The sequence below is a fragment of the Temnothorax longispinosus genome, chromosome 4, assembly GCF_030848805.1.
Source record: "Temnothorax longispinosus isolate EJ_2023e chromosome 4, Tlon_JGU_v1, whole genome shotgun sequence".
Classification (NCBI taxonomy): Eukaryota; Metazoa; Arthropoda; class Insecta; order Hymenoptera; family Formicidae; genus Temnothorax; species Temnothorax longispinosus.
In genome coordinates, this window is record NC_092361.1 from 11185035 (window position 1) to 11210537 (window position 25503).

At 33.1% G+C, this 25503-nt stretch overlaps 1 protein-coding gene and 1 pseudogene across 3 annotated transcripts in view; both read right to left on the reverse strand.

Annotated features, from left to right (window-relative positions):
* The window catches only part of LOC139812159 (uncharacterized), a 240992-nt pseudogene that overhangs the window by 61153 nt on the left and 154336 nt on the right, over window positions 1-25503 (reverse strand).
* The window catches only part of LOC139812160 (uncharacterized), a 145770-nt gene that overhangs the window by 2821 nt on the left and 117446 nt on the right, over window positions 1-25503 (reverse strand). For all 3 annotated transcript variants that reach the window (XM_071776798.1, XM_071776799.1, XM_071776797.1), the window contains exon 3: window positions 11027-11659. In XM_071776798.1, coding sequence (XP_071632899.1) covers window positions 11027-11659 — 633 coding nt within the window. The remainder of the gene's footprint in view (window positions 1-11026; window positions 11660-25503) is intronic.

Genomic DNA, 25503 nt, shown 5'->3' on the forward strand with positions numbered 1-25503 from the left:
GAGATTGAGAATTCTCAAGGAAATTTATTATAACTGTTTTTAAGGCTGTCCATGTTCTTTTTTCGTCGTTATTAAGAAGCAAATCGAATTCGGTGTCGATCATGTGTCTTCTTCCATACAGCACAAAAATATATCAGAATAAATATTGCAAATTATTTTTGCAACAACTCTGAGACAGTTTTTCAACAGCAAAAGTCCTTGCACTTGAAACTTTATAGAAAGTTTGCTGAAAGGTCACTGAAAATATTTGCAACTTTTCTGAAATATTATTGAAATGGCTGAAATCTTTTTGAAATATATCAGAAATACTAGATTTTTCGCCCGCGTTTCGCGCGGGCTCAAAATCTAGTCCCCTCTCTCCAAACTCACCCATTAATTAGGAGCACTAATAGAACCCCATGAAACCCAATTTTCAACCCCAAAGTAGCCATCCCCATAAAATTAGTAATCTTTTGGTACCAGTTTCATCAAAATCATCAACAAACAAGAAAATCTGTGACAACTGAATAATAATCGAAAGATAAAAAATATAGAAAAAACTTGCACATTGCTTCCTCATAGTTTTTAAGTGTGCAAGTAGAAACTTGCACATTGCTTCCTCATAGTTCTTAAGTGTGCAAGTAGAAACCTTTGCTCACAAAGCTTCCTCTATGAGGAAGCTTTTATTTTATCTGCTGTCAACGGCAAGTGGGGCGGCCGCCACTGGGGAGAATCTGCTCTTTCCGCGGCGCTGCCACGAAGCCCTGACGATTGCCAGGAAGCAATGTGCAAGTTTCTACTTGCACACTTAAAAACTATGAGGAAGCAATGTGCAAGTTTCTACTTGCACTCTTAAAAACTTAAAGGAAGCAATGTGCAGGTTTCTACTTGCACACTTAAGAACTATGAGGAAGCAATGTGCAGGTTTCTACTTGCACACTTAAAAAAATATTTACACTTAAAATATTTCTAATGGCTGATTAATACATAATGTTCACATCAATGGCGCTTCTTGTTTTTTTATTTGTATATACACACACATTGCACGGGGGATTTATTATAACTCTTTCAAATTAATTCATACTTGGATAATCGGAGTCAGAATCTTTTTAATTTCTATAGCAACGGCCTTTTTAGGGTATGTTCTACCATGAGGCCAGATATCTTACTGAGGAGCTACCGTTATTACAAATTTAGTGTCTACCATCCCTTACATAGGACAAATAATCGTAATATGAATTTGAGGGGGATTCTCTATTAATAACGCTACATTAAATCGATTTTATTCATTACACTTTATCCTCCCATTTATTATTCTAATAATAGTAATTATACATTTATACTTTCTCCACGAAACTGGTTCTTCTAACCCCTTGGGGATTAATAGTAATTCTTACAAAATCCCTTTCCATATTTATTTCTCCTACAAAGATATTTTAGGTTTTATATTATTTCTACCAGTTTTTTCAATTTTAATCTTCCAATATCCCTATATTTTCAGCGATCCAGATAACTTTATCCCCGCTAATCCCATAGTTACCCCTATCCACATTCAACCTGAGTGATATTTTTTATTTGCCTACGCAATCTTACGATCCATCCCTAATAAACTTGGAGGAGTTTTAGATCTTTTAGCCTCTATTCTAATCCTTTATACTCTCCCTCTCATTACTCCCTGACACATATCTTGAAGACCTTTCTCTCAATTGGGACAAAGTCCCAACTTAACGGAAGCAATGTGCAGGTTTCTACTTGCACACTTAAAAACTATGAGGAAGCAATCTGCAAGTTTCTACTTGCACACTTAAAAACTATGAGGAAGCAATGTGCAAGTTCCTACTTGCACATTTAAGAATTATGAGGAAGCAATGTGCAAGTTTCTACTTGCACACTTAAAAATTATGAGGAAGCAATGTGCAAGTTTTTACTTGCACACTTAAGAACTATAAGGAAGCAATGTGCAAGTTTCTACTTGCACACTTTTTTATTATCTTAAAACATTATTTTTTGAAACTTATATTAATCCGATTCGCCTTAATTTACCCTAAGTTATTGGATGGATAGCCGATCCTCAAAACCGATCCTCAAAAAATTTAAATTTGACGTTTTCGAACATAAGCAACACATTGGTATCGAAAACTCAAAAAACAATTTTTATTTTGGTCTTTTCTACCCCTATTTCATATATAATTCTTTTAAATTCAGTTGATTAGACTTAGCTTTATATGCGATTAAAATTATGGACCTTTGATCGCGTATAAAGCTGGTTCTAATCAACCAATGTCATCGAAAACTCAAAAAACAATTTTTACTTCGGTATTTTCTACCTCTATTTCATATATAATTCTTTTAAATTCGGTTGATTAGACTTAGCTTTATATGCGATCAAAATTATGGACCTTTGATCGCGTATAAAGCTGGGACTAATCAACCAAATCTTAAAAAATTATATATGAAATAGGGGTAGAAAAGACTGAAGAATATAATAAAATTAGAAATAGATCGATATCTCAATATTTGCGGAAGTTAGAGCAACCACAAACATTTCTAAAAAAATTTAAAATTTTTTTAAAAAAGAACCCTTTTATCGATCATCGCCAACCTTCAATACCAACCTTCCTTGAACGAGACTCTATCAATTAAAAAAAAAAAAAACAGCCCGATATCTCAATATTTGCGGAATTGCTATAGAAATTTCGGTAAATTTGGCACATACATACATACACACATACACACATACACACATACATACACACATACCGACATTTTTAAAATAGCGATTTTTCGACGTTTTAGAACATTCTGAATACATTGGCAAAAGCAACTAAAAAAAAATTTTTTTTACGAAAACAAAGCTTCCTCTATGAAGAAGCAAAAATTAGAAAAATGTTGGCACTGGTTTTAAGAAAATCAATCCATTAATAAAAAATTATCTATTAATGAAAAATTAAACTTATCCTCCAAAAATTTAAAAAATTTTGCCACTGGGTTCAAGAAAATCGGTCAATTAATACTTATTATTTCTCGCTATTTGAATAATTTCCAAACCGGTTTCCAAAAAATCGGTAACGAAAAATTATCCATAACAAAAATTCAGCTTGATATCTCAAAGTTTGCTGAAATTGGAGCAATCACGTACATTTTTTTTTAAACAAATCGGAAACCTCTTGACTATTAGCAATTTTTCTAATTCTATTACATTCTTTAGTTCTTTCTACCCCTATTTCATATATAATTCTTTAAGATTCGATCAATTATTTCCCGAGAAATTTGAAAAATTTTGTAACCGGCTTCCAAAAAAATCGGTAACAAAAAATTATACACTTTATAGCACTCTCCAGAAAATTCTATCCTTGTTTCATATATAATTCTTTGAGATTCGGTCAATTATTTCCCAAAAAATTAGAAAAATTGGAAAATCCGGTTTTCAGAAAATCGGTAACGAAAAACTATACACATCATGGCACTCCCCAGAAAATTCTACCCATATTTCATATATTTTTAGTAAAAATTCGGTCCACTAACGAATGAGTAGTTCGCGGTCATACAGACAGACAGACAGAAGACGGTACTTATATATATAGATTGTTGATAGTTTATTAAAATAATTCTAAAACTTCTTTGTAATGGCCCTTGTACATACACTGAACGTGATGACCGATGAACGACCAGCGATATCCTATAAGAACTCATACAGAACAAAATATCTATAATAGATATTTTGGATATCTACATATCCATATGACGTCCATATCTATTATGGATATTTAATAGATATCTAATAGATGTAAAAATATCTATATCTCTCGAATAACCAGCAGGGATATCCATTATATGTCCACATGTTATCCACATATCCATGTCCACAAAATATCTACACAGTAAAAATTTTTGTGTATTTTTGTTAAAAAAGGTCTTTGTTAAAATTTTTGTATTAAAAACGTAACATATTTATGTGTTAATTTAACTAATTTTGATTATGTTATCTGATTTATTTGTGTTAAATTCATATTTAAGTAAATAAAATGTTAAAATAACACATATTACATATCATCGTAAGATTAACATAAAAATAATATAGTTTTGTTAAAAAATTTTTCTTTTTATTTATATATAACATTATACAGATGTTTGTTGTACATAAAATTTTCGTTCACAAACTTTTGTTTATTTTGTGCTAAATTATGGACATAATATTTGTGTCATAATTTGACATACATTATGTTAAATTAACACAAAAATTTGAGTGGACCGTTTGGGACATGTGATTTATGTTAAATTTAACATAAATCCAACTGTGTATCAAAGATATCCATTAGATATCCACGTGTTATCCACATGTCCATGTTCACAAAATATCTATTAAAAATATCTATTAGATATCCACGTGTTGTCTACTTATCCATGTCTACTACCCAATAAGCAGATAATATTTTTTAAAGGTTTTTTTAATATTTATTTTTCGTTAATTATACACTGTACAATTTATTGCAAAAAAATATTTTTTTAACATTTATTAAATATTTATTTTACATTATAATTATTTGTTTGAATTAATGATTTATGGAAAATATTTATTTAATGTTTATTTAACGTTTATTTAATATTTACGTAACGTTAATTATTCCTTTGCAGTAATAATTTAAAGAAACATTTATTTAACATTTATTCAGACTTAATCTATCTGTGATTAGCGCAAAATCGGATCCGGTATTAATTTTAACATTTTTTAAATTATATCAAGTTTGCTCTTATTGTGTATTTATTATAGTCATCTACACAGAGTGTTCCGAAGTTCGAGGGTAATAAGATTGCAGCATAAAAGTTCATAAAAAATTAAATAGTGCATGCCATTTTTTTCCATAAAGTATAGTTTCTTAAATATAAAAGGTTTAAGGTATAACCAATCGTACGCATTGGTTAAAAAGTATGATCGTGCGGTAGTATTCGCGGCAACGTTTTGTTTGACATCTAAATGACACACGCACGACACATGAACAGATGACATTTTATCCAATGCTTACGATTGGTTATACTTTAAAGACGTTCTCCGGTGGCAGTTGTGCTCAACAACTACTTTCGTGCGCAAAAGTCTGAAACTCGTCTAGCCGCGCAGTTTTACTCGATCTGGCAAATTTTTGTTCCGTTTCCATTTCTCCAATACCAATCATAAATGAGTACGTCCTACTTGTTTATTGAGCATTCTAAAAGTAAATAATAATGAATCATAAAGAAAAAAGATTAAATAACTTGATTTAAATAACGTTGCCCATAAGATCTTGACGTTCTCTACTTAACCTATATGTCGCAGCGGTAGCAACGTTGCCAAGTCTCGCAGTGATCTCTCCCTCTTCCTGCCTCCGAGCAGACGAAAATTATGTCCGATAGTGTTCTTTAGACGACTATTTCTCAAAAATAAATACCCCTTGCTATATCGAACTTTATTGTCATACGTTACTAATAATATGAGGCACCTTATACTATTTTTTCAAAAAAATTCTAAGGAAACTATACTTATTATTCATTAAAATGTCCGTGTCGAGAGAGCTCAACATAGGGATCCCGTGTTAAAAATCGGAACTTTGAAGCTGAATATTTCAAATTTTAGTACCGCAAGGGGCATTGAATAAAACGCCTACGTATAAAACGCGTTTAATTAAACATATACTGAAAGTTTAAGAAAATTTCTAAGAAAACGATTTTGCCGGTGAACGTCCTTAAACCTTTATACTTAAGGTGATGCTGGAGCCGTCTGATTATTACGGCATTTTTTTGTCGTCACGTAGCGTCGTATTAATTTGACAGAATTAAAAATCCTTTTCCAAAATTGCAGTACATACATTAATGATTCAGGGGAAAGTACAGATTTTCTTATCTATTTTTATCTCAATATGACGTCTCGAGTTGCGGCGAGCTGTCAGCTCGTCACAAGATGTATTTCATATAAGAGATATACCATTGGTACGAACGCGAAAACAAGTTCCCCTGAATTGCACAACAATAAAAACATCGATAAACCCCTCAAATCAAGATTTGGAAGCGTAATATAAAAGTACCTATAATGTCGATGTGTATCGTGCGTATGTATCCGTGCAATGTTAGGTGCTATCCTTGTCTATGCCTACGGTCCACTTAACACTACAAATGCTTCGAAGCATTTCTCTTCTCTTTTCTTTCAGTGAAGAATGAAGGAGAAGAAGAACACTTCAAAGCATTTCTAGTATCAAATGGACTGCAGTCACAGTATATACAGTAGCGCAACTCTCCCGATTTCAGCGTGGATGAAAATGAACTGCACATGCGCGTGCGAGATATGTAACCAATCAGAGCACCGATAATCTGTCTCACTTCCTCTCACTGTTATAAGTCTCTCTCTCTTTCTAATTTATCGTTGCGTGTCAGACGCGCGCGTTTTAATTGGGATAATGTATGGAGACGCATGTTTGACGTGCGTTATGACGCGCAGAAACGCATTTATAAACAACAAGGATTACATTTGAGATAGAAATAAAACATAATGTACAACCAGACGCGCGCTATATATTTATTTACTGGCACTATATATTTTTTAATTATATATATATATATATATATAGGTTAAGTATATACAAAATACAGATAAATTTTAATAATTTGTATAGCAATTGTACAAATGTGCCATATTACTTCTTCGTGTTATACACGAGTTGTATAACACAAATCAATAAATTATTTATGCTATTAATATTTAAACGATCACAAAAGAAAATATCAAGGAAATATTAAGAAAATTATATAATACAACTTATAACTTAATTTTATCTAAAATATAAGTAGAAAGGGCTGTAAGGGTCACAACGCGGATCACGGTGCGTTCAGATATAAATGTGATTTATTCCTCGATTTACAAAAATCCAAACGATTCGGCTCCTGTCTGAGCCATCCTCAGTGGTATAATATTAACATAAAAAATATATATTCTCCCTTAACATGGTGAGTTTACTGTTTCAATTTGACAGAAACTTAGTGAGACTAAAAGGTCCAAATCAGTTAGTCTGGAGAAAAAATACATCGCAGTCAAACCGAATAATAAGAAAATAAGGCAAAGAAAATGATCTGTGCAAAGCGATCTGTAAGACGAGATCCCATCGACACGACGCACAACGAAAAACATTCTGAATGATCCAGTAGATGTAATGCATAATCCAGCCAGCAAAGGCAAGATGTAATCGACAATCCAGCCAGCAAAGGTAAGATGTAATCGACAATCCAGTCAGCAAAGGCAAGATGTAATAATCCAACCAACGGAGGCAAGATGTAATGCATAATCATTCCGCCATATTGGATCCGCCATTTTGAATTTCTCTAAACTGACTTCAATTTTGTAATCAGCGACCCCAAAAACCCTCGAGTAACGAGTTTCAAGTGAATCTGATGAATTTAAGAAAAATTCGTCCGCTATATTGGATCCGCCATTTTGAATTTTAAAAAATCATGAACGGATTCGTAATCAGCGACCTCAAAAACCCCCAAATACTGAGTTTCATAAATTTTGGTAAAAGTTTTGTTTTTTGTCCGCCATATTGGATCCGCCATTTTTATTTTTTTGAGAGACATCCAAATCTTAGTGCTATCTACTCACAAGCTATGTATCCTTTTTTTTCTATTAGTAACAACAATTTAATCATATGATTTGTGTTTTTAACTCATATGAAGCGCCATATTTTGACCGCCATATTGAATTTTCAAAAGTACCACACTGTATTTGATAAAGCACACAAAAAAAAGATTTTAAGCCTTTAACCATTTTAATCGGTTCAATAGAATTTTGGAGACGGCCCTGTCCCGGTTGACATGGAACGTCCCATATATATATATATGCGGAACACGTTACAAATACCTCATACCTGAGGTAGAGTGCCGCACGCTTTGTTTACGATTGTCAGGTTCAAATCTAGAAAACTATAAAAAACCCAAAGATAGGACATCGATAAATAATCTCTAGATATCGTGAAAAAATCACCTGCAAAATTCCATCTCAATCAGAAGGGTGGTCCATTCGGAAGTACAGCCCTCTGAACTAGTGTAGCCAGTTCAGCAATAGAAAACAGACTCATGTGTGCAATGTTGCTTGTGCGCAATAGTGTCATGTGTGCAAACGTGCATTTATTTGTGACGCAATAGAGCTTAATTGTAATAGGCAATCGATCTGTAGGCAATAATATCATGTGTGCAATAGTATCTTGTGTACAAACGTCCATTCGTCTCTTAATTTTTTAAATGTGCGCAATAGAGCTTGTAGGCAATCGATCTGTAGGCAATAATATCATGTGTGCAATGTGGCTTGTGTGCAATAGTATCTGGTGTGCAAACGTTCATTCGTCTTTTAATTTTTTATTTGTGCGCAATAGAGCTTGTAGGCAATTGACTTGTAGGCAATAATTTTTGTGAGCAAACAAATTGTCGGCAAATAAGATGTTGGGAAACGACACTGTAGGCAATTGATTTGTAGGCAATTGGGACCCTTCCGAAATAATATACTACTAGAGATGTTATGGAAATGTTCGAAGTATATTATATACGGTACGTATATTTATAGTACGAGTACAGAACATTCGAATGTGCTGTATGGGTAGTTTTAGGTATACATATTAAAAAGCCTTACAACTTTGCTTCTTGTATATTTTTTGTTATGGTTGGTCATTTTCAAAATATTTTACTATTTCTGGACTTTTAGAGAATCCTGTTTAATGTTAAAGAGGTAGATAAGTTACAAAAAGTCATATTATTCTTTTATTTTTATAAAAGAAAATTGACTTGAAACTTGAAACTGCATCAGACGTTTGCCCTTATATGGTATTGCGATAGTAAACCCATACAGCACAAAATATTTTCAAAAATTACATATTTCTATAAAAATATTGCAAGAAACATTTTAAAATGGTTTAAAAACCTTTTGTGATAACATTTTTAAGAATAATGGAGTAAAATGGAAGTTTTAATCGATCCCCGTAGGGTTACAATTCTCATTCCTCACTACCCTTCTCTTCTCACTTAACCCTTTGGACCAACGGCTTAACGTCTCTTGCCAAAAGACGGAGCCCAGTTTACTCCGCACAAAAGCCTTTCTCGCACGGAGGGCGCAGCTTTTGGAAAATAAATTCCATGTTTACGTGCTCAAGTGGACTCGAACCTGGTTTCTCAGATTACGAGTCTGGCGCTCTACCACTAGACCACACTGCCGCCTACTCATTTTTAAAAATATTTTAAGAATCTTTTAAAAATATTTTTAAAAATATTCTACTTTATTACCCAGACAATATTTTCTTAAATATTTAAAATATATTTTTAAAATATTAATTCAAATCTACATATTTGTTGTTTTATAATCTTGTTCCAAAATATTTAAAAAATATTTTATTGATTCTATAATTTTTTCAAATATTTTTGAAATATGAAATATTTTTAATTAAGAAAGATGCATGGTAGAGCATCTTTCTGTGCTAGTTCGCAACGATACCACTAAGCGGCGCATAATGGTAAAACTAACTCGTAAGTAAATTTCAGTTGAGGGTTAATATAAGTCTCCGGCGAAGCAAAATCATGACATTCGCAAGACATATCTTTGCCAGCAATACAACGCAGGGCTTACCCAACACTGCTGTAATGATATAGATATACAAAATAATATTTTCCAAAGTAGCATGTGATAACAAATCGTTATCACAATTAACGATAACGATCGTACTAAGCGAGCGAATGAGATAAAGAGACGGAGCGTTATATAGAGAGTAATAGCGACAGCCAATGAGCGAGCGAGAGAGTAAGCCGAGATGGCGCTAGAGCGCGAGCGTTGATGTGCGTGTGTGAGAGAGTGAGACAGAGAATTTGTGAGAGTCAGGAAGGTAGAAGGTAGAAGGAGCGTGAGAGCGAAAGAGGGAGAATAACGAGCAAGCGCGAAGCAGAAGCGTAGGGCAGCGGCCCGTAACGAGTGTGATTCTTACAAAAGAGTGTATCCTGAGATATCATATTAAAGACATTTATATCGAAACTCTAGTTTTCGTATGTTGATTGAATACCAAATCGGGAATCCCTACGAGCCACCGACGAACCATCCGCGATAAAGTTTCGAGTAATACCGCGAGACTGACAATGAGTAAAGATACCGCGAGTGTTTATAGCAGTTAACACAGATGTAAAGATGTATATTTTTTAAATATTAAAAAAATCTTTTAAACGTGATGGCTTGCAACAATTATTGCTGATTGGGTTAAACATATTTCATTTTCCAAAGCAATATTTCTAAAAGATTTTACAAATATTATTAAATACATTTATTTGCAATATTTTAAAAATATTTTTAAAAATATTTTTCTGACATGATCTGGTGGACATACAAACATTCTAAAAATATTTTTGTGAATTATTTTAATCTTCTTAAAAAATATTTAAATAATATTTTGTGCTGTATGGGAATAAAGATACTTTGTATACGTGACTAATATTTAATATCAACTAATTTAACTAATTTTTTTAATATGAATAATTTTTTATATTATTTTTTAATTTTTTATTAATAATGATACATGACGGAATAATAAAACAGAATGGTTTTCGAAATATTTTATGTAGATTTAACATTTGGACTAAATTATATTCATAGTCTTTATTAGTTTATAGGAAAGCATTAATAATAAAGATAAGTAAAAAAATCTCTTATTCTGAATCTTTCTATTTAAATTACTATACAGAAAATACGAGCGTGGCCTAGTAGACAGCGCACTGGTCTATTGAGCCAAAGGTCCCGGGTTCGATTCCCGGTAGAGCTAGAAAATTTTATTCGCTCGTTCTCCTCTCGGAAGGCAATGGCAAACCACCGAGAGTATGTCTTGCCACGAAAACTTCTCTAAAAAATTGCCGTTTGAAATCGGCGTGCCGTTCGAAATCGGCGTTAAACTGTAGGTTCCACATACAATGTGTATAATCCACATGCGCAACACATGTATATGAAGAGAAGTCACCACGCTCGGGCACGAGTAATAGGATTGAGTATACAGAAAATACTAACCTTGATGATGATGTGTGATGGAAGGCGGTGCTGTTGGATGATAAGGTGTTGGTGGATACGGCACTGGACAAAGGGCTGCACCAGCCGCTGCGGCGGCTGCATAAAGATGATGATGATGATGATGATGGTGAGCTGAATGATGTGGATGATGATGCATAGTTGTCGTTGTGCCAACTTTATTTCTCAATATCCTTGATATACTCGACACTGATGGGACGTTATATTTGTCGCAAACACCATCAGATAATAGTCGATCCCTGATCTCCCAGGCAAAGATCCCTGGATCTTTTAATTTTAATTGTTTAATATATTGCACGACTTTCGGTGTGGTTACACGTGGTTTGCTGCCACCAATCGCGCCCGGCAGAATACTACCCGTTTCATGATAGCGTGCCAGTATCTTACTGACACACCCGTGACTGACACGTAGTTGTCGCGAGATATCGCATGGTCTAATACCCAATTGTGCAAGTTCGACTATTCTCAATCTGACAGCATTGGGAAGTGGTCTTCCATTGACGAATACACCGCCTAATTGATTTACTTCTCCATATTGTTGTTGATGTTGCTGTTGATGTTGCTGTTGTTGATGTGATTGTTGCGATTGTGCCCCAATTTCAGTGCTGCTATTTTCTGTAACATAATTAATTAATATCTTATTACATAGATTTATTATTAGTAAGCCATAATTAATATCTTAATTATTACATAGAATTATTATTAGTAAGCACAAATATTAATTTTACTTATGTATTTAAAAATTGTTTAATTATTTATTAATACATTATAATTTATCCAGTTTAATATACAGGGTGGGACAATAACTATTATCACCTTAAATATCTTTGAACTTATAAGGTCCAGCGGAAGATTTGTGTAACGAAAATTACACGCTACAAAGAGGGAATATCATATGGCAATAATAATTTTTGTCCAGGTGGAGGCGGTTCGGATAGGTCATCTTCATTTTCTTAAATAGGTTCTTAGGAAAAAAGAATTAGATCTACCGAGATATGACCAGATCTGGTCAAATTTGGCCAGATATAATTTTATCTTCAAATTGTCTTTATCTGGCCAGATCTGAACAGATATAACCAGCTCTGACTAGATATTATTTGATCTGCCGAGATATAATTATTTACCGAATGTATCCAGAGCTGCTCAGATATAATTAAAAATTATGAAAGGATGTAAAATGCTTTAAAACTATAAATATATCGATTTAGTTCAAAATTGTGTGCCACTTTATTATAAGTGTGGACTTCGATACAACTGATATAAGTTGTACGGTACACTTGATTTATATACCGTTCTTATACCATTGTTTGTCATATTTTAAATACGAGAAACGGATCTCATCGAATGCCATCTATCGGATGATCCGACATTTGCACTGGGTATAACAGAAAGGTCGACTCATTGGATTATCTTGGAAAGATGACGTTTGCGGAAGAAATGTTTTATACAAAAATTGTAGGGTACCAAGTTACCCATTGTGTGGTGATATTGTGTGTGCGTGTGCGCGCGCGCGCGCGCGCGCGCGTGTGTGTGTGTGTGTGTGTGTGTGTGTGTGTGTGTGTGTGTGTTTAATCTTGAACAATCTTGGGTATACTCCCTTCTACCCCTGGGAAGAAAGACGGGGAAAGAGAAGATGGTTTTAATTAGGTTAAAAGATAGAGTAAGAAAAAGAGAGGTAATGCAGAAGAAGAATGTGTTGAAAGGGAGGATGGAAAGAATAAAGAATGACATGACCTTGAAGGAAAACATCAAAGAAAAATGCAATGGAGCCTGAAGAGGATAGCTAAGAAGGAGAGAAGGAATAGAAGGAGAGATTGGGTAAAGTACGGAAAGTTTTGGATAGAGGGGAAAAGGTGGAGTTGGGAATAGGAAAAAAAAATCCTGATAGATGGAAGGGGAAATGAGAGAAAGGAGCATGAAAAAGGAGGTGGGAGAAAGAGGAACAGAGGAGAAGGGAAAGAGTAGAAGAGAGGGAGACGGAAAAATGAAATCGAAAGAGAGTAAGGAGGGAGGAGAAACGATGGGAGGGGAGGGTGGAGAGAAGAGGGAGGAGAGGGAGAATAGGGAGGAAGAGAGTGTGGTGAGGCTGAGGGGAAGGGGGAAAAGAGTCAGAGAAAGTAGAGTGTGGAAAGTAAAAAGGAGTGAAAGAGAGGAAAAAGAGGGGGAGGTGGAAGAAAGGAATGCAGGAGGGAGGAGGAGGGGAAGGAACAGAAAGGAAGCCCAAAGATAGGCTTTTGGGATGTAGCGGGAGTGAAGGGAAAACAGGAAGAGTTTTAGGAAAGGATAAAAAAGTGGGATTTCGTGGGGTTGGTGGAAACATGGCTGAAATAGGAGGAACGGGAGAAGATGAAGAATAACGTGCCAAAGGAGTTCAACTGGAGGATACAGGGTGTAAAGAAAGAAAGAGTTGGAAGAAGAGGAAGAGCAATAGGTGGGATAATGATGGGAGTCAGAAAGAGGTTAGAAGGGGAAGAAGAATGGATAAAGGAGGAGGGTTTAATGATTAGAGAAGTAAAATGGAAGGAGAAATGGAGATTGGCAACAGTTTACGTAAGCGGCAACTTATGATAATGGGTAAGATAAAATCGGTGAAGGAGGAGGAAGGGAGAAAAAAGAGATGGATAATGGAAGGCGATTTCAATGCGAGAACAGGGGAGAAAGGAGCGCTGGAGGATGGAGAAGAGGGAGTTGAAAGAAAATCAAAAGATAAAATGATAAATAGGCAGGGGAAAGGGCTGATTAGATGGGTTGAAGAGGAAGGGTGACAAATTATGAATGGAGCAAAGGAGGGAGATGAGAAGGAGGGGTGAATTTATAGGAGAAAGAGGGGAAACGGTGATTAATTACGCGAAAGGAGATAAGAAGGTTTGAGAAAAAGTGACAAGATTGGAGGTGGGGTGTGAGGTAGATTCGGATCACCAATCAGTAGCAGTACGGGTGGACAAAGGGGGTGAGAGGAGAGGGACAATAGTGGTGGAAGAGAGGTGGGTGGAAAAGACGGACTGGTCGGAAGAGGCAAGAGAGGAGTTTAGAAGAAGAACGGAGGAGGTAGAAATAGGGGGGGGGGGGCAATAGATAAAGAGATCGAAAAGTTGACAAAAAGAATTAAGATGAAAGAAAGGATGAGAAGAGTAAATAGAGGGGCAGAAGGAAAGGGAGGATGGTGGGATGGGGACTGTAGGAAAAAGAGGAAGGAGGTAGAAAAGTTATTGAGAGACTGGAAAGGAGGAAGAAAATATAAAGAAGATTATAAGAGAAGAAAGAAGGATTATAAGGAAATGTGTGAGAGAAAAAAGAAAAAAAAGAGAAATCTGCTGGAAGAGGTAAAAGAGGCGAGAACAGAGAAGCAGGTGTGGGAAGTAATAAAGAAGAAAAGGAGAAGAAGAGTAGAAATTAATAAGGAGATAACAATAGAGGAGTGGGATGAATACTTAAGGGAGATGTTAGAAGGAACGGAATACAAGCGAAGGTTAGGAGAAGGAGAGGAGGAAGAGGGTTCGGTGGGGGAAGTAGAGAAAGGAGAGGGGATAGGATGGGAAGAGGTAGAAAGAGTGCTGATAGGGCTGAAAAAAAGTAAAGCGGCGGGAGAGGACGAGATAGGAAATAAATGTATATCCATAAATGTATATCCATAAACTACTATTATTTCAATTATCATTTCCTTACTTGCCGACATTGTGATATTTTAAGTGTATTAATTATAATTATATAATGAGCGACAAATTTTTTTAAATTTGAAAATTTCGAAGGAATTGGAGAGAGTGCTGTTATACTACATATTTAACTTTTAGAATACTCTGTATTTATGTTTTCTGTGACTATTAATTAATATTATTGTTAGATTTAAAAAGATCAAAACTTTTATTATTAGTTGTACCTATAATACACATAGTACATATATTATGTAAGAGAAAGGGGGAAAAGTGACGAATTGTTAATTTCTCTAAACTAATAACAGATAACGAGTCGATGCTGAACGTTAAAGGCGTTAGATAATAATGAATAATTTACTTGCAGTTTGATTTCAATCTGTTTACAAAAACATATAATAGGGTAACTCCGATATATACGCCACAGCTAAGGGAAACTTAATTTATCGAGTACTATTTACTATGCTTAAGGCAAATGAATTATACTAATAAAAACTTTATACTGTCTACTACTAGAAACATAAAATATTGATTTTTTGTATTTAATAAAAAAAAACTTAGAAACACTTGCATTTTTGCCATATATCCTGAAGATATATAAGAAGGGTGGATTATATGACATTCATGGGTAAAATGTAAGCCTTATAAAAAGTTACAAATAATGTTTATAAATAAGACAATAAAATCTCATAACAAGTTATAAAATGTGTGTAAGAAGTTTATTAAAATGAAAGAAAGATAAACAAATTATAAAACTAAAAAATTTTAAAAAGAAAATAGAAGAACGATAGGTGCATTAAAGATTATTATTGTTATACGATCCAAAAAGAGAAGAAAAAAGAACACAGGAGATTTCGAGTTTTACAAAGTATCCGTACTATGGCCTAAATCCCGCATGCTAACTTGCCGTATATCCTAAACACAGGAGAGATATACAAAATATTAAGGTAAACAAAAAATACAAGAGCTATGCACTTGTATTTTGCTGTATTCCATCATTTACTATCCCTCTACACTTATGTATCATAAAATAACCATTAAACTTTTTACATTCCCTACAGTAATTATTTTACGTAGGTCGTAACACAAGATCGCGCTTCTTACTACGGTGAGAAATCAATTCAAATCACGACAGTTTCGTTAATATTAACAGTAAAAAACTGAAATTACAACACAATACTAATATGGCATAAAGGCACATAAAAGAATAATTGCGAGAAAGTAACTTCATTTTTTCTATTTTTTTCTAACATCTGCGGCGTAAAACCCCGCGTGGCGTAAAAATACCAGAGTTACTCTATAATAAAAAATGTTTTGGATGCATCCATATGTAACTTTTTAGTATGTTGTTTATAAGGTTTTAGTATATTTGTTTATAAGGAATAACATAATTATAGTAAATACTTTCACTTTCTTTATAAAATTATAGTATAGCTAAGAATGTATAGAATAAACATACTAGCATTTTTTTATTTCTTGTAATGCAACATTTTTATCAGTTAGTGTAAAGAAAACACATTGTTACTTATTTTCAAGAAATACATGTGGTTGCATATTCCAAATTACATAATTTTTTTGCTAAACAACAATTTTTTACACTAATTGATTCATTTTATTATTCTGTACATAAAAGTGTTAAAGGTACAGTTACTAAAAAATGAATAGTTTATGAGGTACTTTATATTTCGCCAAAATGTGCCAGAATAAAATATGAAATATCTTGTAAACTATTAATTTCTTTACAATTATCTTAATACTTTTATATGTAGAATAATGAGAAAAATCATATTATGAAAAAATGGCGATGACCTTTATGTGACCTTAAAAAATAGATTTATTTGAAAATTGGTTTTGTCGATATTTGTCCTCTTTGATGCCTCTTTTGTCTAAAACGTTTTTTTATACCTTCCATATTTTTCGAGATATTTGCCTGGGGCGTTTAAAATGGCACACCTTATATATAAATATATAAATACATATGTAAATTACTAATTTGTTAAGGTATTCCTTTCATGACACCAAAGTTTTAAGAATTAACTGATTTTTTGGTACGAGAAAGTTAAAATGCATATCTTTACGCCAGAAAAAAATTAAACCACATTACCGAACATATAAAGAAGAATTATGACTTTGAAAATTCGATATTTTATATGTGACGTTATCGAAAAAGTCTATTTTCCACATTTCAATGTAATAATTTGTTTATCAAATATTTTAAGATATTAAATATTAACTGCACTACATATTCGCTAAACTCTATACTTTTGATAGTGCCGATAAAAATACAGAGTCACCGAATATTTAAACAAAATATTTATGTTAAAAGTTGACTTGAAATGTGGTTTATAGATGAATATTTTTAATGGCGACTTTCAAGGAATTATTTGGCAACGCTGCAAGCTGTGCGCTCATGTCACACTTCAGTTCATCACGTACGGTTTATTATCAACTTTTATTTTCACGAATTGTCCCTTATTTTTGCCCACATTACTCCTCACTTTATGTTTCTTATCACTCATTATTATTATAAAATCTCTCTTTGATAAAAAGAAAATGTCACAATATTCTTTGATTAATGAAATTGACACTTACATTGACACTTTTTTTTATCAAATTCACATTTTACAATCGGCGCCCTGAAAAGCGCAGCGTTGCCATATTGTTCTGACAGTAAAATTGACCGAAAAATGAAAAATTTCTAAATACACATAATATTTTCACTTTTTTCTTATAATTAAACATAATCAATTATAACTTCATTTTAAATAAGTTTAATGCAATATACAAGAGTTTGCTGAGACCCTACTTAAGCGCCTGCAAAATACGCTCCTCCGTAAAAGAATCCTCCGTAAAATACGCTCCTCCTTAATTATAACTCTAACTAAAATTTTTATATGTAGAATAATGAGAAGATGTATATTATGAAAGAATCATACAATTTCCATTTTAAAAAATGAAGATGACCTTTATCTGACCTTAAAGATTCGATTTTTTCGAAAATTGATTTCATCAATGATTGATTTATTTGTGTCCCTTGATATCTTACATTTGTCTGAAACGTTTCCTCGTATCTTCCATATTTTTCGAGATATTTGTTTGGAGTATTTAAAATAACATACCCTGTATATATGTATATGTATATACATATACAGGATCTGCAAACAAAAAGTGTCCACCATCTATATTTCAGAAATGGCTTAAAATTATGAAAAATATCGAAATACGTGTTTGATCATTTAGAGGGGCAACTCATTTAAGGGCATTGGGAGTCGTCTCCCCAAGGGATTGCCCTAAGGGAACTCCAAATCCCTAAAAATTTCAAATGGTACGTCTTAAATTGTATATTGTTAGAAAGAGCATAAAATAAGAAAAATTTGGCTCAAACCAGAGGTTGATACTCATTCGGAAATTATTTTCCTAGCAAAAATAAGAAGTTAAAATAAGAAGAATCTTCATGAATGTTTGTTTGACATTTACGTGCGCGTTTGCGAGAGTTTGTTAAGAAATTAGAAACGTTATTTTCTTGCTAGAAGCATTTAATAATTTACTTGCATTTACTTAATAGAATGTATAAAATCAACAAGGTCGGGAAATATTCTGCAGATTTTGAGTACTGTTTACAAATACAAACCAAATATGACCATTTCAAACACTTCCTACGAATGTAAGCAGCTGTAAATTACTAAAGCACAGAAATGATCATAACTCGGAAATAAGGTCAAATAGGACATATGTTTATGTTTTTTTATTGTTTTTATGTCCTAAATCTACCACTACAATACTTCCCACTTATTAGGAAACACTTGTATAGATGTATGTATGTATGTATACATATTACATAAGTACAGTTGTCGAATGTCAAACGTTAAGAAAAGTAGAAGATTAGGAACAAGATGTTAAGGCTATGGTCCATTTGATGCTACAAATGCTTTGAAGCGTTCTTCATCTTCTTCGTTTTTCTTCACAAAGAAAAGAGAAGAGGAATACTTCGAAATGCATTTGTAATGTTAAATGAATCGCAGCTTAAGTAAACATAAATAGAACTACACACCATTAATTTTTAAAATTATAAGAGGAATGACTAAAGGTGAGATAATTACGACAACAGGTAAGGAATTACACAGACTAAAAACAAAGAAGAATATACGAGACAATGCAATAAAATTTTATATGTAACAAAAACAGATGGAATTATTCTGTATGGTTAAAATATTGCAAAAATATTGGAGATAGTGATTGAAAAAGTGCAGAAAGAAGAAGGAAGATATATAATATTTGAAAAAGATTATATATTATTTTTTAATTATATTAAATAAATGAAGCACTAAAAAAGTATAAAATAAAGAAAATTTTTTTTAATAGAACCAACCAACCAACTTCAAAAAAGCTCTAAAAAGTAAAAAAAAAAGTTTTTTTATTTAAAAAAAAATTTTTTTTTTTTTTTAGTATTTTTGAAGTTAGTTCTATATTTTTTTAAATTTTTGAGCAATTTTTAAAATTTTAATTGTTTCTTCAATTTTTTTAAATAGATTTATATATCAATCTCTATGTGACATAACAGTCACGTGTAAAATTTAATTTTATGATAAAAAATTAAATATAATTTATTTTTAACCGACTCAAAAAGGAGGTTCTCAATTCAGCGAGTATGATGTACGTGGATATGTCTACGATTTTTTCTGAAACTACTGTATGGATGCGGTTTTCACTGTAGAGCAATCCTCGCTCCGCAAAGTTTTAGTACATAAAATATCGCGTTAGAACATCAGGGTACGGAGCAGTAAGGAAATTATGCATACTTAATAATTAAATTAATTACAAGCAAATAATAAATTATTATTTTTGATTTGTATCAATTGAATAACGCACTAAAAAGGTATGAATTAAAAAAAATTTTTTTTAAATAAAACCGATTTTAAAAAAACTAAAAAGAATGAAAAAAATTAAAAAATGAAGCTTTAAAAGGTATGAAATAATAGAGAGAAATTTTAAGAATTTCTTTTAATGTTTTGAAATCGGCGCCAAATTAATAATATTTAAGTACTTTTTCAATTTTTTGAAGTCGGCGCCAAATTAATAATTACTAATAGCGTTTTTTCTTGGCTGCACTATCGCCTACTAGTGCAACACTAGTGCAACACTAGTGCAACACTAGTGCAACGCTATTGGGTAGTGCAGGGCAGTGCAGGGCGGTAGTGCAGCCAAGAAAAAACGCTATAAATCAATTTGACGTCGCCTTCAAAAAATTGAAAGAAATATTTAGTGTTTTTTTTTTGGCAGAACTGGTGCGCACTGTGCACATTAAAGCCGTCGTACACACAAACCAACGTAAAGTATGTTTAATATGAACGGGTTAAGTCACGAAATCCTCAATATTCTTTATTATACTATTTGGTAAAATATATATTGGGTATTTTATCAGAGAGTCGAAATATTTGCATTTTACTTTAAATATTAGAGAAATCAGTATACAACGGCTTTAATGTGCACTGAGTGCGCACTGTTAATGAAAAACGCTATTAAAAATATCATTAATTTGGCGCCGATTTCAAAAAATTAAAAAAAATTCTTAAATTCTTTATTTGTTAATTTTTTCGCTTTTTATTTGTTTTAAAGTTTTTTTAAAATCCGTCCTATTTAAAAAAAAATTTTATTACGTTGACTCATCGCATGACAAGAAAAAGCAAATATGTTTCTTTACATTTTTAAATTGATATAACTGATGCTATAAATCATGATCACATCAACGATAAAGATAGCTACAACGTGTTTTATGTAATATATGATTTTTTAATTATTTATGATTAAGGTATTATAAAGTTAAAAAAAATAGAAGGAAGAAAAAAAAAAGAAAAGAAAAGAGCCAAGAGGCAGAAAAAAGGAGAGAGGAAGAGGGAGACAGAGAGACAGAGACAGAGGGAGGGAGGGAGGGTGGGAAGGAGGGGGAGGGAGAGAGAGAGAGAGAGAGAGAGAGAGAGAGGGGGCAGAGGGGGAGAGGGAAAGAGAAGGGGAAGAGGGAGAGCGAGAGAGAGAGAATTAGTGAGAATAAGAAAAAATGGCTGCAAAATGCGAAAAGAGACAAAATTAAGACGACAGGATATGAATTTAAGGGAATAGATGAGGATAAAATTGAATAATAGGACATGAACAAAAATCAGAGAGAATCAGAAAAGATAAAAAAAAATGAGAGAAATAAAGAGAAGACAATGAGCGAAAATGAAGCATTATGAATAAGAACAAGTAAAAATAAAAAAGAATGAGAGAAGATAAAGCAGTTAAATGCAATAAAATTAGAAAAATGATGCAGAATGGATGAGAATGAAGGAAACTATATAAAGATAGTGGAAGGAGACTACATAAAGATAGTGATGAAAGAACGTAACTGAGAGTGAATCAAACAAAATAAAACAAAATGAAATAGAAGGAGAGAGAGTAAGTAAAAATAAAAAAAATTGAAAAATTACAAGGGAGTCTAAAAAATAAAATAATATGTGATTTATAATTAATAAGAGAGGGAGAGGGAGAGGGTATAGAAGTGGAAGCGGGTGGTTAGCGAGCGCGATAGAGAGCGAAAAAGTAAGGCGTAGAGTGAGATTAGGAGTAGCAGCAGAAAGGAGAGTAGTGGTGGAGAGAAGGGAAAAGTGGCAAAGGCGGTGGAAGTGGTGGCGAGAAGCAAGGACGAGTAAGAGAGGAGATATTAGTTAGTAACGGTGGGTGGTCAGAAAGAGGTTAGGGACACCTTAGAGAGAAAGTAAAGTGGCAGGCGGTTGAGAGGTGGCGACATTGTGGGTGAAGAGTAAGAAAGGCTGAGAGGTGGTGACATCTCGGAGAGAAAAGGGGAAGGAGTAGGGTGGCGGTAGATTTGAAGCGAGATAGGGAGAAAAGGAGACGATAGAATAAATAAGGTGAGAGGAAGGCATGGGATAAAAAGGAGAGTAGAGGGGATGAATAAGGAAAATGAGGGGAAGGATAAAGCGGAGAAGGAACTTAAAAAGATGACAAGTAGAAGAGGTAAAGTGGCTAGCACAAGGAGAGAGAGAGAGAAGTGCGAGTTTATGTAGTGAGGGGAGTATAGATGATTATTTTAAAAAAAAACTAAAGGGTAGAGGAGAAAGGAAGAGGCGTTTAGAAGGAATAGGAAAATGGTGATATCGCCAGAGGGGAAAAAACAGATAATAAGGATAATGAGTAAAAAGGTGGAGGAAATACGGGAATTAAGGAAAGAACAGAAAGAGCAAGGGGTAGAAGGTCTGACGGGGGACTTTGGGAAAGTTACATAAAGGTCACATTGAGTTTTTTAAATAGGGATCCCTATTTTCCATGTCATATTCTTGTAACTCTTGTCGAGACGTTTTCAAAACAGTATAATAAGCTCTTTCGATAAGAATATTTTCTGAGATAGTTTCATGACATTTTTAATAAAACTAAACTAAAAACTAAACTATCTTTATTGCTTATCCCTGCAGGGTTTGCAAGTCGTTTTTTCTCAGGAACGTTACTCAAACCTCCACAATGCTACCCTTCTCCTCTCACTTTAACCTTTTGGACCAACAGTTTAACGTCTCTTCCGAAAGACGGAGCCCAGTTTCCATCTAGGGATACCTTCTCTCCGCTAGATGGGGGGGGGGGGGCAGCGTGTTTCTGCTGAGAAAATTCTTGAGAAAATTCTCAGTGGCCTAGCCGGATTCGAATCCGGCTATTGCAACCTGCTCCGGATTACGAATCTGGCGCTCTACCCACTAGACCAGCCGTCTCCCCCTGACATTTTTAATATAAAATATGAAATATCTCGTAAAGTATTCACTTTTCGATAACTTTATCTTTATACTTTTGTACGTAGAATAATAAAAAAAATCGAATGTTGAAAAAAAGCAGAAAAAAAATTATTTTAAAAAATTTAATTGCATTTTGTAGACGCATTTAATTTCGCAAAATTACAAATGTAAAAATTAATATTATTAATCGATTCCTTTCATTATTCTACGTATAAAAGTGTGAAGTTAAAGTTGTCAAAAAGTGAATACTTTATGAGATATCTCATTTTATATTAAAAATTGGGTAGATTTTATCAATAGCATGCATTCCAAGCAACATAGCAGTACCATCGTTTAGCCAAAAATTATTCCACCAGGATGGGCTAATATAATTACCATACCAATGATGTGCCATTTCACGCGCTACTGAACTCGCCACTCTTATTTTTTGCATACCAGGATCTAATCCTTTATCATAAACAATATCTGTTTCCCTATACAAAATGAGTCCCCAATTCGCGATGCCGTTGTCTGGAAGAGCTGGAATTACAACAATATCTAACGATTGTGGATTCATTTTTGCGATTTCAAATTTCTCATGAAAATGTCATGAAAATGTCATGACAAAATTTAAAATATCAGGATATTTTTAACAAAAGATAACTTTATCTTAATGTTTTAAAAACTTCTCTACAAGAATATGACAAAAATAAATAAAAGGTTCCCGTTTAAAGATCTCAATGTGACCTTGATGTTACTTTCCAAAGATTGTTCAAGGTCAAATCAATATCACTACATAATGAATAACTTGATACCCTACAACTTTTGTTTAAAACATTTCTTCCAAAAACGTCATCTTTCCGAAATAATCCAGTGTCCAGACCTTTTTGTTACACCCTGTATAACTAGCAAATAATTCTTATTAATTAAAGTAACAAATGTAAAGTCTCTAATAATAATTATTATTCAAGTTGGTAATTATTTATGCAAGTCTCCAAATAACTTAAACAAAAATTTTTAATGTATCTATAGCTATTAAATAATAATCAAATTAACAATTTTTTCACTTTTGTTTATCCATCATCTATAAGCTCACAATGTACAAAATAACTTATATTTCTGTGATTGTTTTTTGTATTTTAGATATAAGGCGAATTGATGAAAATGCTTTTATAACAAATAACTAACATTTTTTTATTCATAAAAAAATACTTGACTTCTGCAAATTATATCTTTATCATAATTTATTTTTATATAATTATATCAAAGATATTTAAGGAGGTTCGAGATGGCTTCATCGGGGGGAGTAGTGGGACGCGGGGGTTCTGGGAACAGCACACTAGCGTTTGAAGTAGTGGGAGAGAAGGGGATTGCTCTGATTGGTCGCCGCGTGTATAGTGCGTGCTGCTGTTCACGTCGTTCACGACCGTGGCAGTCTAGCAGACGAAAAATCAAGCAATTTATGCTTTAATAATTAATTTTTCTACGAAATGTGCGGTATAATAACCTTCCCCTTTCTTTCGCTCATTTATTTGTAAATTATTAAGTTACATGTGCATATTTTTTTTCTTTATTATTTGCATTTTTTCTTGCACTTATTTCATTTTGAAAGTATGCGCAATATGTCATTTCCCATAAGAACCTATGTTAAAAATGCAGCCAGTTTCATGAAATTTTAATATGTTGTTCTGGAATGCAAAATAGAATTATGTGAATTTTTTGGGAATTTTTCACCGTCCCGTTTTGAAAAAAATCTACTCCAAAAATTGTATTTTTTAAATTTTTGGAGTAGATTTTTTTTTTTAAACGAGACGGTGAAATATTTCCAAAAAATTCACATAATTCTATTTTGCATTCCAGAACAACATATTAAAATTTCATGAAACTCTCTGCATTTTGTTGTAGTCATCGAACCTCCTTAATTGAATATCTTTAATTTGCTATATGTATAAATAAATTCATAATTATATATATTTAAATATCACATTAGACGAATATCGATCATCGAACATTTGTAGTTAAACATGGCCAGATATCGTCAGACTTGAACAGTTTTCGATCAAGCACAACCACAGTTCGATTTATATCTGGACAGATATGGTCAGATGTAATGTATTTTGGATCGCATTCGAGTATAGATATGGTTTTATCTAAACAGATACAGTCAGATCTGGACTGTTTCGACGAAATTCAATCGCAAATATGGTTCAATCTAAGCAGATATGGTTCGATCTGAGCCATCAAAGACCAGATTACACCTTATATAGTTATATACTATCTTTTTCGCCCGCGCTTTGCGCGGGCTCAAAAGCTCTTCCTTCTTTTCCTCGAATAGTAATATTTATCCCCCAAAAAATTTGTTTTAAAAAAAGGGACTTTTTTAAGACAATTTTGTATGGGGTCAGACCCCTTCCCAAAACCCTCTACAGTCTAAGTTAGAGTATCATGAGATAGTATACCAAATTTAGTTGTTCTAATTTGAAAACTGTGAGAGTAGAATAATAATATCAAAAATAAAATTGATCATCAAATTCAAAACACAACTCTTTTCCCCTCGTTTCGACCCCTTCCCAAAACCCTCTACGGGCTAATTTATTAGACAGTAGACGATGTTTTTCCCTGAATAGTAATATTTATTCCCAAAAAAATTTTTTTTTTAAAAAGAGACCTTTTTTAGACAATTTGTATGAGGGCCCCTTTTTTAATTTTTTTTGTTTCTATTTTTATTTTCTCATATTAATTTATTCCTCATCGACGTTATCCCCGAAAATTTAGACAAATTTTGGCACCGGTTTCCAGAAAATCGGTCCATTAATGAATGAGCAGTTTGCAGTCAGACAGACATTAGAAAAATTTTGGAACCGGTTTCTCAAAAAATCGGTAATGATGCGGTTCTTAAAATACGTCTACGGTCTAAGTTAGAGTATCATGAGATAGTATACCAAATTTAAGTTGTTCTACTTTGAAAACTGTACATTTGCATAGCGGAGTAAAGAAGAGCGAAAGAAGCATAAGAGATAAGAGGGAAAGAAGAAACAAATTTGTAATTAGAGGA